The sequence below is a fragment of the Tamandua tetradactyla genome, chromosome 10 (genome assembly GCF_023851605.1).
Source record: "Tamandua tetradactyla isolate mTamTet1 chromosome 10, mTamTet1.pri, whole genome shotgun sequence".
NCBI lineage: Eukaryota > Metazoa > Chordata > Mammalia > Pilosa > Myrmecophagidae > Tamandua > Tamandua tetradactyla.
The window spans coordinates 6,906,654-6,923,149 of record NC_135336.1 but is presented as its reverse complement, the minus strand read 5'-3'; the positions used below and the strand labels follow the sequence as shown (position 1 = coordinate 6,923,149).

At 45.3% G+C, this 16,496-nt stretch overlaps 1 protein-coding gene across 1 annotated transcript; it reads left to right on the top strand.

Annotated features, from left to right (window-relative positions):
* The first annotated feature begins 3,680 nt into the window (after positions 1-3,680).
* RTP2 (receptor transporter protein 2) lies at positions 3,681-6,903 on the top strand. The gene is made up of 2 exons (XM_077117533.1): positions 3,681-3,921; positions 6,393-6,903. Exons 1-2 carry the CDS (start codon positions 3,758-3,760, stop codon positions 6,901-6,903), a joined length of 675 nt encoding a protein of 224 aa, XP_076973648.1. The 5' UTR covers positions 3,681-3,757.
* The last annotated feature ends 9,593 nt before the right edge of the window (positions 6,904-16,496 follow it).

Sequence of the window (16,496 nt, the reverse complement as noted above, 5' to 3'; positions counted from 1 at the left end):
ATTGGCTCATGGTTTTGAGGCTAAGAGAAGTCCAAAATTAAGATGTCTGCAAAGAGATGGTTTCTCCCCAAAGACTGTGTGACATTGTGGGCCAGCTGCCAGTGATCCTTGGGATTCTTTGACTTCCCCAAAACACAAAAATGTCCCCTTCTTTTTCTTCTGGGTTCCATTGACTTTCAACTTCTTGCTTCCCAGTGGCTTTTACCCTGTAGCCTTCCCTATAAGGCATCTAATAATAGGATTAAGAACCATTCTGTTTCAGTTTGGCTTGACCTAATTAAAAATAACATCTTCTAAAGGTCTTACGTACAATAGGCTCACATCCACAGGAATGGATTAAGATTAAGGGTATGTTTTTCTGAGGTACACAATTCAACCTACAGCAAGCCACCTCATTCCAGAAGCTGTGGTGGATTTTATTGCTGTTCCAAAATATCCGGTGCCCTTCTCTAAATTGCCCCTCCTTTTGGCAAGACTATCCAGACCCATCTATGGCAGCCTTGACTGTGACTTGCTTTGACCAACGTAATGTGAGGAGTGGTGAGTGTCATTTCAGAGTGAAAACTCTAAGAGCTGCATTGTCACAGAAATGCATCGTAGTTACTTTTGTGTACTGATTCTCAGCTCAGCAGGAATTAGAGGGTTATTTGAGTATAGCTATGGAACTCCGAAGGAGTCACTCAACTTCTCAGACAGAAGTCAACCAAGACAGAACTTGCTGAAAGTACCCCCAGGGCCTCTGAGTCTGAATGCCAACTTACAGAAGACAGTTCTACACCTTTGTTCTTCAACCATGACCTTACTTACTCAAACTGCACCCTCCCAACCTAACTTTTTCTTTTTTTTTTTTTTTTTTACATGGAGCTCTTCCCACTTCTCCACCTTTTTTTATTTATTTGCCTTCCAAAATAGTGTGATTATATTCATCAAATCTCTGTGGAGGGTCACAAGGTCCTGACAAAAGTGAAGGTAGATGTGGCTACCCTTAATACCAACTCCAAGGTGTTGGGTGCCCGGGAAGCATGCCCCATAGGAGTTGGGTACCTGAAAACTAACAGGAATAGAATCTTGTCTGTCTGCAATTGTAAAGGTTGCTGGCAACTAATAAAATGGCAGCATGGAATCTTTTCCAGGAAGTTGTTTTACGCCATTTTACTGTTTGAGAGAATTGGACTGCTCTGACCATGTGAACTTCCCTGAGACTCAAGGGTGACCCCAGCCCTCCACCCCCAACCTGAGAACAAAGCTTGGACCATGCTGCCCTCTAGTGTTATATCCCGGGGATGGAGAAGCATTCCTAACATCTGGAAAAAAATTCCCCAAGGAACTTCGCATTTGCCCTGTCATACCTTCTATTGTTCTGTCATTGTGGAGTGATAGGACAGAGCTGACATTTCCCCAGATTTGCCTCTAGGCAGAAAAAAGATCACAAACCAGTAACTTAGTTTTACTCAACGTTTTTCGTTTTCCAAAGGTGTCCAGATGATTTTGATCTACCTACTTCCCCAAATCTTTATTACTTTGTCAGTTTAGTTTCCACCTTGAAATTGCTTGTGTTATTAATAAATATTTTACAAAAGCATTATTAATCTGCATTCTAAATTGGTGAGAGGAGAGTAATTCTCTTTTCCCTCCCCCACTCCTGTCAATTTTGTTTACAGAATACGGTTGCACAGGCAGATTTAAGAACGTTTCTATATTTTTAAAAATATCATCTCAATTAAAAACATGGCAGTACTTTTAAAATGAAATGGTCAGTGTACAACGTAGCTCACAGCTGAGAACATTTATTCACTGGTGAGCTGTGAAATGGTGGATTTTGGTGCAACCAAGTGCAATTTGCAGAAAATTGAAGCAGTGATTGCTTTTTTCTTGAGAGAAAAAGAGTGCTGCTGTACAGAAAGGCGGATTAGATTGTTCTTTATTTATAGAGATCCCACAGTAAATTAAACCTCATACCAGGCCTAAGGGGATTGCATCATTTGAGCTAAAAACAAACAGATAAACCCTGACAATTCACACTATCTTCTTTTTTTCTTCATTGTCATTTGCCCTAGGGTCAATATTTCTTGGTGTTTCACTCCTGTCACCACATCTAGGGAAGGCTGTAAGCTTTTCTCAGCTTCTTTCAGTTTCGGAGAACTCAAGGCCCCTTCTTATCTTTCCTGGCTGGCGGCTAAGCCCTGAGTAGGTCCCCATGAGGTGTGAGTAGCTGAGTTCTGCAGCCATGGTCAAGTGATTTCCCATTTCTGGGCCTCAATTGTCTAAATTCAATGTCAAGATTGGGTTTTGGTTAAGAAATTGAAAGTTCAATGAGGAAATTTAAAAATAAAGGGTACCTTCTAAAGATAACAGTCCATGGCTGTAAGTCATATTTCTGTCTTCTCTGAGTCCTTAGAACAAAGCTAGCAGAGGGACACTTCCTGCTCCAGGAGAAAATCCAGTGATGTTTGTTATCTTCTAATCTCACCCTGTGTGGAAACCACCTTGGCAGCAAGTGGCAAATCTGGAGCTCATCGCTGGAAACTTCTCATCTGTTTCCTAGCAGCCCTTTTCAATACTGCATGCAATTCACACTTGGGCCTCCAGATGTTTAGGGATCCAGATTTCCAAATAAAGAACGACACAGCCTCCCTGGCGCAGGTGAGGGGACTGAAACCCAGTAAGGAAATTATTTGACTAGGGCCGCAGAGAAGGGTCAGAGCTGCGGTATGCAGCCATAACTCCCAGTCTTTTACCTGCCTGAGGCTGCCTCTCTTAGGGTGACTGAGCCTTCACCTGGATTGTGCAAATTTGGAGTCAAGTTTCCTCTAGTCTCTGAAGTATTTAAATTGGGCATTAGGGAGCTGTGGATACCTTACTGCCTGGCCTCACTCAGTAGAGATCTTGCAACGCAGCACAAACTTGCTTCTCCATCAGCAGCCTTAGCATGGACTGTGGCTCAACTAAATATGAGGTCCAACAAGTCTATGACTCTGTAGATCTGAACTGTTATTGTATTTTTCACAGTGTGCTAAATTACATTCTCTCTCACCAGCTGGACTGAGACCTCCATAGGGAAAGGGATCTTCTTTCTCAATCTCCATGTGTCAGGAGCTCAGTAAGTACTTCAGTAATGAACAGATGAACTTGGTTTCAGAAGTCTTGGATCTTAGTCTTGAATGAGCCACTTGGAAGTTGTGAAAATGTCAGTTTCCTGATCTGGCCAGCACACAGGTCAAGTAGCTAGTGCTTAGCGTGTGGTGAATGATGCTCGCAGCGCAGCTGGGGGTGCAAGAGTGGCAGGTTCTCACCTCCCTATCCCTTGTTTCTCCCTGGCTCCCTAGGGTGTCACAGTTACTACACGTTCTCCCAAACATGGAGAACGTCTAGAAGAGGAGGAGGGAGCAACAGGGCCACCAATAGTCATTGCTCCTGGCGACCGCTTGAGGCCTGGGTGAACAAGCTATGGGCTGTCCCTCACTCCCTGCGTGCTCCACTTAATTGACTATCTCTACTCAGCCCTATCTCCAAAGCCTAGCTCAAGGCTCTGGCACTTCCCTTGGGGCTTCCCTCCTCCCCAGTTTAGGCTCTTGTCATCACGCCTGGCTGCCATGGTAACAAGTGCCAAGGTGACAAGGGAGGGAGCTGGGTCCTGTTACCTCTTGGTACCACTGATGAGGATTTCCAGACTACAGAAACCACCCTGCGTCTACACGGGCTCTTTCTGTGTTCTCATTCAGGTAAAAGCTCAAACTTCTGCCCTGCCAGCAGGACCATGAGTACCAGCCTGACCACTTGTGAGTGGAAGAAAGTCTTCTATGAGAAGATGGAGGTTGCAAAACCAGCTGACAGCTGGGAGCTCATCATGGATCCCAACCTCAAGCCCAACGAGCTGGCCCCTGGCTGGAAGCAGTACCTGGAACAGCACGCCTCGGGCAGGTTAGAGGCCAAGGGGGGATGGGCCCTGTAGCAGCCTCTGGGTCAATCTCTGGGTCCCCTTCCAAACGGAGGCAGAGAGTTGTGTGGAGCCAGGTCCTGGGGTCAGCTTCTGTGGGGTCAGTTCAGTGAGGAGGGGGGGTGCACAGAAAGAATTGCCAGGTGGAGCATGGAGGCCTTGGTTCTAAGCACAGCTGTAACACTGGCTCCTTGGGTGTCCATGAACAAGTCATGTTCTGTTTGGGTCTCAGCTTTCCATGTAAAATGGAGAGTTGTGATATCTTCAATGCCCCTGCAATCTTTTGACATTTTTAATGTTTTCAGATTTTCATAATTTCTTCTGAACCATAATTTAAGGCCAGGACCACAGAACTCCCTGACGAAACTTCTCAAGCCCATTTCTAGTGTCTATGTAGGCATCTTCCCTGGGTCAACTGACTTGAGGGGAGACTTCTAGACCCCTGGGGAGGTGTTTTCTGGGGATGTGGGAAAAAACCACAGACTAGATTGTCCACATATGTATGTCGATGATGTTCCTTGTGGTTCAGGATGGTCCTGAGGGTGGGAAAAAAAGTAGGCAGGCTGTGGTGATGAGCTTATGTTTATACGCTTGCCCTAAGACCTGAAAATATTAGAGTGAACCTGTCTTTGGGACAGAAAACAGAGAGGTAGAGGGGTGGAGTTTCGTTCAATCCAATTCAAATCAATTGAAGAACAGTCTGTTGCACCTCTGTATTGCACGGGGCACTGACTGCCCCTACGTAGCTATTCATATGAGGACTGCTCCCTTACTTCCTCTGTGTCTCAGTCTCATCTTAGTAAAATGATGACTAGTTGATTCTTATGGGTCCCCCTGTTCTGATATCCTTGGATTTAAGATATGGTATCTGGTTTGAGAGAGGGGAAAAACACTGGATAGGTTTAATTTTAAAAAGTATAGGAGGAAGAAACTAAAAATAAGAAGCTCCTGAGCAGGTTGGTGGGAAGTGTGCGAAGTGTTCGAAACTTGGGCCTAGGAGCCCAGGAGTGTGGGGGCTGAGCTGGAAGGGCTCATGGTTCCTCTTGCTTCAGGGTTCAGCTGCTCCTATTCTTGGCGGGTGACCTGGAGTTCCCAGCTGGCCCCGGCAGGGTTGGAGAACTGTTACCTTTGTACTCCTCTGGGCACAGGCCCACTCTACCTCTTGACCTTGGGATATACTAACCCTGGTGCCTTGCAGCTCTGGCCCACCTTGAAAGTGGTTTGAGGTGAGTGACCCCTCCTTGCCCAGGAACGATCAGGCTGTTCTGCCTTGCTAACCCTGCCTTGATCCTTACTGAGTACTGTTCTCTGCTCCTGCTGGTGGTGGTCTCCAGGGGTCAGGGGCTGGGTTGGCTTCATTGCTGCCCCACAGCTTGGGTTGCGTGGTGTTTGGCATACTGTAGGTGCTGAGCGATGTCTGTTGGATTGAGTTTAGATCCTCTTCAGAGGGCCTTCAAGGCCATCATGCCATGGGTCTAGAGAAGCCAACGGTGAGGGCAGACTCAGCCCAGCGGACACTCGATTGCCTGCGAAGTTTCTTTAACAGGGGCCTAGAAGAAATGCATCTCAGGGATGGAAGGAACTGAGAATAATAAGCACTCAGTCACTGAAGGTGTGCAAGTATTGTGTAGGGAGTCTCGGGGAGTGGGGCTGGTTATGAACCTGACAGATGCTTCCTGATATTGGGGAAACCTAACCCAGATCAGGTAAAGTTGCCCTTGTATGTGTGTGTGTGGTATGGACATATATATGCATGCATGTAAGTACATTTTGGGGTGTGGTGGGTGACGGAGATCAGGATCCACTTTCACCGGCTCCACTGCAGGGCTGGAGTGGGATCTAGGTCTGACTTGCCAAGGGACAGATGTATTATTTGTGAAGGTCCAAATTCCGTCGCCCTCTCCAGGCATGTCTGTCCATGCATCCACTGTCCATCCAATCACCTGCAGTAATGTACTGCAGTCCGCATGTGCCAGCATCTATCCACAGTTAGAGCATCTCCTCTTCTCCCTTGAGCAGGTAGGATGCACAAGCAAGATGGTACTTGTCTTCCCTGTTACCAGATCTGTGCAGGAAGTACTATTCACAGATGAGGAATAAGGCCAGAGAGGGGTGTGGCATCTCTGTCACTTCCAGCACAAACCCCAAGTGCATTAGACTTGGGGGTTGTTATGGCTGATGGAGAGTGCAGGGAAGGCAGGTCTGAGGAGGGTAGAGCACTGCTGGATGCCAGATGGCTCATGCGCCAGGCTCCAGAGGAACCTGCTCCAGTCCCTGGGGCACTCAGCAGAGGAGGCAGGAGCCGGCAGGCCCCAGAGGAGCTAATGAACCCAAAGGGCCATAAACCCAGCCTCCACTGCCAGTACAGGGTTCCACCCCTCTTTTCTAGGCTGGCTCAAGGTGGGCTGTTGTCCACAGGTTCACTCTCGCTATTCCTCCCTCTCCCTGCCTGCAGGTTTCACTGCTCCTGGTGCTGGCACACCTGGCAATCGGCCCACGTGGTCATCCTCTTCCACATGCACCTGGACCGTGCCCAGCGGCTTGGCTCGGTACGCATGCGCGTCTTCAAGCAGCTGTGCTATGAGTGTGGCACAGCGCGGCTGGACGAGTCGAGCATGCTGGAGGAGAATATCGAGAGTCTGGTGGACAACCTCATCACCAGCCTGCGCGAGCAGTGCTACGAAGAGGATGGAGGCCAGTACCGCATCAACGTGGCCAGCCGCCCAGACAGCGGGCTGCACCGCAGCGAGTTCTGCGAAGCCTGCCAGGAGGGCATCGTGCACTGGAAGCCCAGAGAGAAACTGCCGGAGGAGGAGGCCACCTTCTCTGGTGCCTCCAACCTAAGGGCCCAGGCGGGCTCTGGTTACAACTTCTTCTCCCTTCGCTGGTGCCTGTTCTGGGCCTCCCTCTGCCTGCTTGTTGTCTATCTGCAATTCTCCTTCCGCGGCAGCTCTGCCTTCCTTTAGTGGAGCTGGCCATGGGTGGAGTGGAGGGCACACGGGTGGGGGAGCCGGGAAGATGTGGTTCTGGTACTAATTCTGCTACGGATTCAATACATGATCCTGGACAACTCAGTCACCACTCTGCGTCTCAGTTTATTTTTCTGCAGAATGAGGGCTTTGCTGTAGGAGGTACTTAAGGGTCCTTCCGCAACATTTGATGGTAAGGAGGGAAGAGGAGAAAGACCCAAAAGGTTTTAGAACTCCCAGGTTTGGTGTTAGCACTAAATCCACAGAGAGATATCTTCCCCTTTTTCCTCCTCTACTTCTATCCCTACATTTTCTTTTGCTTCACTTCCATATGACCACAACCCATTGTGACCCTATTAGGTTCTGTCTTGCCGTTGCTCATTCTCAAGCTCATGCCCAGCTGTCTCTGACCATCCATCCTGCCACAGTTCTCCTTGGAGAGGGCGGGTGTCCCTGGTAAGATTTGGTGAGCTGTCCTTAGAGTCTGCTCCACCATTCTAAAGGCTTAGTCTTTACTCTGGTGCTAAGCCACTCAGCTCAGATGACAGGAATTGTCTGCATCTGCACTCTCCAACATGGGAGCTACTAGTCATATGTAGCTATTTACATTTAAATTAATTAAAATAAAAAAAAATTCATTCTTTCATTCTTCATTTGCTTTAGCCACATTTCCAGTACTCAGTAACCACATGTGGCTAGTGGCTTCCATATGGCACAATAAAAACATAGAACATTCCCTTCAACACAGAAAGTTCTGCTGTACAGCACTGGTCTAGAGCTTGAAGCACCCACTTAACTGCATGTAGACTCATACAGTAATAGGTGGGCTCAGGCTCAAAGGTGCAGCCTGAAGCCTTATGGGCGCTGCAGCAGGTGGAGAGGGATAGAGTGTGATAGAGAAACACGAATAAATATGTAACCTTTGTGCTCTAGGCTGTCAGTTGATTGGAATCTGTGGGTCTCAGTGTTGTCCGAACATTTCCTGGGGGGTGAGATGGAAATTGGGTCTAGTCAAGGTGTCCTGGGGCAGGAAGAAATCACGGTGGTGGCATACCAATTACTCGCAACTCCATTTTTAGTGTCCAGATGCTGCACATGCTACTGTTGTGTCCTAAAGGAGGTCCGGGTTGAGACAGAAAAGTGTGTCCAAAATGGATTGTCAAGGAAAAGAGAGGTTAAGACAAGTATTGGGAGGCAAAGTGAGTTGCCAAATGGGACTTGGAGAACCAGAAAAAGGAAGAATGAGATAAGCAGTGAAACCACACAGGCTTCGTGCCCTCAACAAGTCTACCTTCCTTTTGATGTATTGCACTGGGTCTAAATTTCTTGAAATGGGCATGGTTATTTATTTTACAGTGTTCCTGGGATGAATTTCCATGACTATTTTCTTGGGCAGTTGTTTTCCCAGGGAGTCAGACCCTAGGCTTGTTGTGACATTGCTGTACTTCCTCTGGGAACTTCCTCAGTATCCTATGAGGTGAGGCCTGGACGAGCGATTCTGGAAGGTCCAATATTAGCCATCCCCTTCTTTCCTGATTTGTACAAGGCAGACCATATTCTGAGAGGCGTGGCTTCCTGATGCCCTGTTATCAGAGATGAGTCCCAACCAGCCAAGAGCGATAGACAATTGAAAAGAGGCTGCAAGAATCCCAGCAGAGACAGAACTTCCGGCTTTCTTTTTACTTAGACAGTACCAGCATCTCTAAGGGGAGCTTGCTGGAAAACCTGTTGAAATTCACTGCAAGACAATGGCTCTGTGTGTATGTGTGCGTGAGTGTGTGTGAGTGCCTTGGCTTGAAGCTTGGAGAATATATTCTTGCGCTCTGCAGAAATGTGTGTAAGCTGTGGCCCCACTATTCAGTCATGATGCATGGAGATGGCCTCTGCCATTGTGTATGGAAGTACAGTGTGGCAGATTCTCTGTTTGTCCTAGTTTCTTTGGATAGTGAGGAAGGGGATGAAGCAGATCTCTGGATGTGGATCTTCCAGGTGACAGCGGGGCAGTGTGTCACCATTCAGGAGAGACTATGAGCAAAGGGAAGCCTGAGCAGTGGAGGCAGAGCAACACCTGTCTCCCACCACCTTCCTATCATATAGTCAATGAAAGTCCTATTAGAGGGGATATGTTTGCTATGCTCACTCCCTCCGACGGTTGCTTAGGTGGGCAATTTGACTTATGGGCTGGGGATTGATGATACCGCGTTGATTATGGTCTGGAGTAGAAAACAGAAACTCTTCTACTTACATCCCCAGTAATTCCCTAACATTCGTATCCTTCTGTCCATTTTCACAGCCTCTGCTGCAAGCTGGGTCTTGAGAACTGAAGGTGAGGATCAAGGCTGGGGTGTCTGGTTAGATGTGTCCCATCTGCTCTTAGTATGTGCGGGGATAGCTTTACTTTTCTCCCGCTTTGGCTGGGCTTTCTGGTGGCTACTCTGGATTTCTCTGTGGAACTTCAGGAGCTAAGAGCAGGGCAGTCTGGAAGAATCTTTGCCTCGTTTCAGCTGGGAGCAGCAGTAGAGGTACAGGAAGAGGACTGAGTGGGGAGCATTTGCGGACAAGAGGCCATGTGAGGCTCAGTGTCTACTTCCCACAGTTCGCGTGGTGTCAGCTGGGCCTGTAGAGAGCAGGCTCCCTGCAGGGGCTGCTGCTCTACCTTGGACACATAGTGGCTTCTGAGAAGATGAAAGTTCTGGGGCTCAAGTGGACAGAGGACACTCTGCCTCCTGCCTTAGTGTACCCTGGGAGTTTCAAGGGGTCACTAAGGGACGGGATTGGGATGAAGCGGTGCCAGCAGCATCTCTGACTGAAATTGTGGTTTGTGGAGCTAGGGGTAGACTGCCACGATTGTGTCAAGGGGCAGGGTCATGCCACAGATGGTGCAGGAAAGCTGCGGGCATCTGAGGGAGTACAGGGATGGAGAGCAATCTGAACCTGGAAGTGAGAGTCAGGGGGTTGGACTAGATGAAATGAAATAATGTGTGGGGAAACTTCCAGAAGATGGACTTTTTCTACCCCTCCTTTTCTACTGGCTTATTTTCTCAATACACAAATATATCCGTATCATTTTCATATTTACTTGAATGATACTTCTCTGAGCCCACATGCCCTTCTGATCCTGCCATGTATTATTTTTATTCCTCCAAAGCCAAGTTCTCAAAGAAGTAGATTACATTTACCTCCACTTTCTAATCCATGGAAGTCTTGTCTCCATGCCCCTAAAACTGCCACACACACATTGCCAAACAAGTGGCCACTTTTCTGTCTGCATCTTACTTGATTTCTCTTGTGCATTTTACATTCCTTCCTAGAAGCTCTCCATCAGCTTGCATGACAGTCCTTGCTCCTGGTTTGTGTCCTTTCCACTGTGATACTCTTTGTGGATGACTTTCCCTTTTCCTTCCCTTAGCTGCTGGCTCCCAGGATTTTCTTCCCACTCTGCTCCTTTGTCACTGACATGCTACTCCATGATTGGAATTTTCACCTGAATGTGAACTTCCAGGTCTCTATAGCTCCTCTAAGCATTTCCACTGAGCTCCAGACCCATGCACCTATAGACCTCTTCACTGGAAGCTCCCATCAAAAGCAGAACGACCAAAGCTGAGCTCATCATTTTGTCAAACTTGCTCATCCCACTTCTCAGAAACCTGGGAGTTATATCCTGACCCACTCTCACTGCCCTATCTGACCCACACTAATCATGTCCTGTTGATTGTTCTTCCCAGGTACCTCTGGAATTGATCTACTTTCTTTACTTTGCAGTTACTGCTGCCCAAGCTCAGTCATTTGGTGTCTGCAGCCTCAGTAGCCTCCTCAATAATCTTCATGTCTGTAGCCTCTCCCGTTACAATCCATCTTCTGCTCTTCCTCCATCCCAGGGTGATTTCCTAATAATCAGATGTGGTCATCTCATTCCCCTGTTTAGACACTTCCAGGGCTCCTTCCTGCTAATAGACAAAATTTAATCTCAATATTAAGACATATCTCATTTCCCAGATAGTAACATGCAACTTTATCGAGAAGGGGCTCAATAAATGTTCACCGTTATAATTATTTACTGTCTGTGAGGTGCTGTGCTAAGCACTTTATAGGCGTGATCTCATTTCATTCTGAAAACAATCCTTTGAGGCAGGTACTATTATTATCTCCATTTTATGACTGAGGCTTAACAGAGGTTAAAAAAAAAAAGCAAGGCAAAACTGGTTCATGGTGACCCAGTTAGTAAATCACAGTAGTGAGACTGCGATCCAGGGACTCTCTAATTCCAGAACTTGAATTTTCAATCACCATGCTCCCCTGCCTCTCAAATCAGTCCGGTGCTCTTCAGACTCTGATGCTCACTCTCCCTGGAACTCCTTATTCTGAGGAGGCACCCAGCTTAAGCAGTAGCTCCCCTGTGAAGCAGTTCTCAGCCCCAGGCAGTGTTAGGACAGCACCACCTTGAGGTTACTTCTATTACTGCACCTGTCATATGGTATTGTCATTCCTGTTTGTACCTGTATCTGCCCATCACTATCAGTTGTTCATCTTTTGATGCTCAGCACCTGGCCATAAAGCAACCACTTCGCCAGAATGGCTGACTGACTAATTGTTGCATGCAACAATCTCTACTGCATCCCCCTCCCAAGAACTATCTTGTGCATGTTTCAGGAAATGTGATATCCTCAAGTTGAAAGGGACGGAAATGCAGACTTTGTGCCAGCTATCATGTCTAATTTCCCAAGAATAACATCCCATGAGATAGAGAGCACAGTTACTCACATTTACAGAGGGGAAGCAGGCTTAGTGAGATGCCCCGTCTTGCAAGCCTAGTGAGCTGGTTAGTTTAAACCTGGTACTGGAATCCAGACTGCCAAGGAGTGGAAAATAAAATAAGCCTGTTTGAGTTACATGACACATATTGAGACTCAGCTAAGACACTGGGCAGGCACACAGCACCTTGGCCAGAGGGCAGAGTCACCCACTAACATCTAGATGATGGCTGGACTTCAGACCAGTACCCAAGACAGAGAGGGAAATAGGTTTTCTAGAAATCTCGCAATAGAGATGTCTGAGAAATATGCAAAAATTGCCTGCCAGATTTGTTGACAAGAAGTTTAGGAGAGAGCTCTTGAGACAGTTGGCCTGAGATTAACCCAGGGCTCATGTACCATTGCCACTGTAGTTTGGAATGAATATTTGTTCTCCAGCTCCCCCTGAGACCACTAGACATGTTGAGAGAAGACTCTTCTATTTTTTTTTTTTTGTTTCTATATATATGCTGTAACTACCCCTGCGTTGTAGGTGTTTCATGAAGGCAATCCTCTGCAACCCCTTTATGCATCATCTGTGCTGATTTGGCACCATTGGGTAGGTGAAATATGGCTTTCACTGACTGTCGGTTTGGAAGTCGTGTGCAGCACACCTGATGAAGACGGCAGGCCATGAGAAGGAATGCTGTGCGGGGACTCTAAAGATCTGGGCACTGGTCCAATGGTGATGTGGAATGAGACAGTACAAACCTACTCTCACCCATGGAAAAATGGTGCGTGGAGTATATGTTATGGCTATATAGCTGTATTCCTTCAAATTTTGTTCTCCAATTCAACATTCATCTACTCTGGTCTATTTTATTCCTGGTTTGTCTTAAGTTCCAAGATACCAAGTTAATTAGATGTAGTCCCTGACTTGGAGAGGTTACAAGGGTTAGAGCGGAGTCCAATGTGTGCTAATCACTGCTGCACTAGTAAAGGGACAACCTAGTGACACCTGGAGAAGGAGACCTTAGGAATGGTTTCTCAGAAGGGGAGTCACAAGGGGGCATATTTTGAAGGATTAGCAGGCATAGGCTGGGCGCTCAAGGCTGGGGCTGACAGGCAGGCAAGTGCATCTTGGGCTAAGCAAAGGTGAAGAGAGACCAGAGGTAGAGCTAAAATTCATGTTTAGCAAACAGTGAGCAATCAACCACCAGAAGAGCACAAGGGATAATGGAGCCTCAGGGGAGGGGCATCATGGGCAGGGGATGACTGGCTAGAAGTAGGGCAGAAGTAAAAAGGTAGGTTGACACTGGGTGAAGACAGCACTTTGGTTGTAGTAAGGAGCAAAGGTTGTTGTTGTGTGGTCTGCAGGAGCATTTTAATTGGTGCTAAAAATTTTAATTGCCATTTTTAGAAACATTTATTTATTATCTATTTATTTATCTAATTAATTAATTAATTAATTGGCATGGGCAAGCACTGGGAATCAAACCCAGATCTCTGGCATGGCAGGTGAGAACTCTGCCTGCTGAGCCACTGTCGCCTGCCCTAGAAACTTTTATTTAAAAGCAAAAAAAAAAAAAAAGAGCACTGAAGTCACAACTCTATCTTCCATAAACATTTGAATGCTCAATTGAATGTTAATTAAAGGAAGCATTCAGTTTTTCCTCCTTCATTCTGATCTTTCTCCTACTATCTTTTGTTCTCACTCAAATAGTTGAGAAAAGTTCTAGTTCTTTTTTTTAAATACAGAAATAGATGACATGTTCAGATGCTCTGTGTGCAATGACTTTGGGCTGTAAATAACAAACCTGATAACTTTCGTCTAATAATACAGAAAGTGTTGTTTATTCAGTGCTGACAATAAGGTCAATTAATTAACAATAATTAGTGAAACAGGCAATCCACTTCTGGTTTCAGTTTACGCATGTTGAGTTTAGCTGAGAACTATTATAGGATAGATGTTTTCTTTTTTGCTTGTTTTCTATAATAAAATGAATTGCTGTTTCGGTTTGCAAAACTTGCCAGAATGCAATATGCCAGAAATGGATTGGCTTTTGTACAGGGGATTTATGAAGTTACAATAATCATGTCTGAACATGACAAAATGTGCAGAAATTTTTTTTTCTGACTGCAATATATTTAAACAAGAAATTAAAACCAAAAGATTGACCAAAATTTCAAAAATCAAATATTTGGACCTTTTAAATGTGTTATCTTTGGGATAAAAATGAAATAAAATATTCTCCAGGATTCATTTATTTGCATCTGATTTCAAAATAAAAGAGAAGGAAAGCCCTATGTATAAAAGTCACTTTTTTCAAAATGCATCCTAACCTTTAAAATTTTTGTTTTACTGTATTGTTAGACTATTTAAAATTATTTGCCCCATAGAAAGTTATAAAACAAATGCTTATTCTCCTACTATACTACATAATATTAACAAGAAGTTTAAGAATCAACTCTAAATTTTCAAATTCCTTTCTTCTCACCCTTTTACACCATTCCACTCCACATGTGAGCTCATTATTTTGCTTTGAAGTACTTTTACAAGTAATATATTCTGGGAGAGTCTATGGGTGACATGTTGCATAGAAAGACTTTATATTGTCCTCACCCATAAAAAAATGGCTAAGTATTAAATTCTATGATCACAACTTTGGTGGTTTTTTCCTCTCTCAAACATTGGTAGGCATTGTTTCACTGTCTTCTGGAATTTACTGTGGCAGAGAAAAATTCCACTAGCAACCTATTTTTTTTCCTTTTACATTGCCTGACTTTTTTTTCTTCAATTGATGCAATAGCCTCATAAACCTTGTTGCGATTTTCCCCGTTTCCTACAGTAACTTTATCCCTAGAGAAGTAGGCACTGACTGTGGTTCTTTAGATTGCTTTCATTTGTTTGAACTACATATTTTTTCATGTATTTAATGACTTTTCTCTGCTGATGTTTACGCACGAGGAGCTGGTGGGGATCTTGCTTCAGAGATTGTGTGGTGTCTCTTCAGGCTATTTGATCTCACACAAAGGGAGAAGGAAAAGACTTTATTTCACCCTAGTTTTCTTTTCCAGAAGAGTGGTAAAAGGGTGCTAGGGGGAGACCTTCACTCAGATGCGGCTACGGAGAAGGAGCATGGTGAGACATTTCTTCCAGGGTCCTGCTTCTCTCGCTGACTGTCGCAAACACCCTCTTGTTCCAGACTCCCTTGCAGAAAGGTTTGGCTATTTGACTAAGTTTTGGCCAATGAGATATAAGTTACACAGAAGTTATAGGTCACAGTTTGGGGGAAAACTTCTTTAAGAGACAGTGTTTAGCTTATGTATTTCTGTTTAACAAATCATCCAGAACTTAGTGGTATAAACAACAGTAACCATTTTGCTCTCTCTCATAATTACTGTTGGTCAGGAATTTGGGAAGGGCTCATACCCAGTCACAGTCACAAAACATGCCCAGAGAGGAGGCGTAGACTCCACTTTTCAACGGGAAGAAAGTCGAAGTCATGTTCAGAGCGTGTAGAATGCGAACCATCGTTACAGCCATCTTTGGGAAACGCAGTCTCACATAGACTCCATAATGACCGTGTGCTCTTTGCGCCTCTCTTCTTTTTCCTTTCTCCTTCCTGCTGTCTGAACACAGATGCTATTCATAAGGCCAAGACCACACATGGCAGAGAAATGGGATAGATGTAGCTTTAATCCTTAATTTCATCCAGTGCCTTATCCTCCCGGGACTGTCAACCTGGAATTGGGTATGCGAGAGAAATCAACGCCTCTACTTTTAAAGAAGTTTTGCTGTTTTGCAATTTTTGTCACTTGAAGCCAAATCCAACCACATAAATCAGGCGTTGCTTGGTGGAACTGCAATCACATAGCATTCCATGCCGTTCCTTAAACACACTGTGTTTTCACCATTCCTTGCCCTGAAGCACACTGGTCCCCAAACCCACCATTCTCTGTCAAAAGTTGAATCATTCCCTGTGCCAGTTTGAAACTGTCGTGTACTCCAGAAAAGCCGTGTTTCTGTAACCCTGATTCGATCTGCCTGGTGGGACCTTTTGATTAGGTGGTTTCCATGGAGTTGTATTTCCACTCATCATCCAAGGTGGGATTGCTTACTGCAGTTCTTTAAGAGAGAGTCATTTTGAAAAAACTCTGCCGTGCCCACACAGCCAGGGTCATTTGGAGATGCAGGAAGGATATGCTCCCAGGGAAGCCATTTGAAGAAATTGGGAGAGAAAGCTATCAGACATCACCTTGGGCCTTCCCAGCTGAGAAAGAAATACCAAACGTCCTTTCTTGTCAAGGTATCTTTTCCTGGATGCCTTAGTTTGAACATTTTTATGGCCTTAGAACTGTAAACTTGTGACTTAATAAATTCCCTTTTTAAAAGCTATTCCTTTTTTGCATTTTGGCTGTTTCAGCAAACTAAAATGCTCCCTTACTTTCAATTCAATAGCAAATGCCATCTATTAAGAAGTTTTCTCTGATATCCAGAGACAGAATTAGGGACAACAACCTGCGTACTCTTATAAACTGCTTCTGGAGCCTGTACTTAATGAATTCACCCTGTCCTGTATGATATCTGTTACCTCTATATCACTAGCTCTGCTGGAATTTTCTTGAGTTTAGGGAGGATTTTACATTTATCTTCATAGTACTCTTGTTTGGCTATTTCCCAGTGCACCTACCTTAAAGTCTTGACATTCCATATGTTCCAATATCTTTGTTCTATGTATCCCTATCACATCATCTGATAGGAGAGAATTTTGCATTCATAATTTTGCATTCTTTTTCTTAAAGAGATCCTCTCCTCTCCAAATCCTATAAGTGCCAGGGCCCCCCAAAATTCTGGAT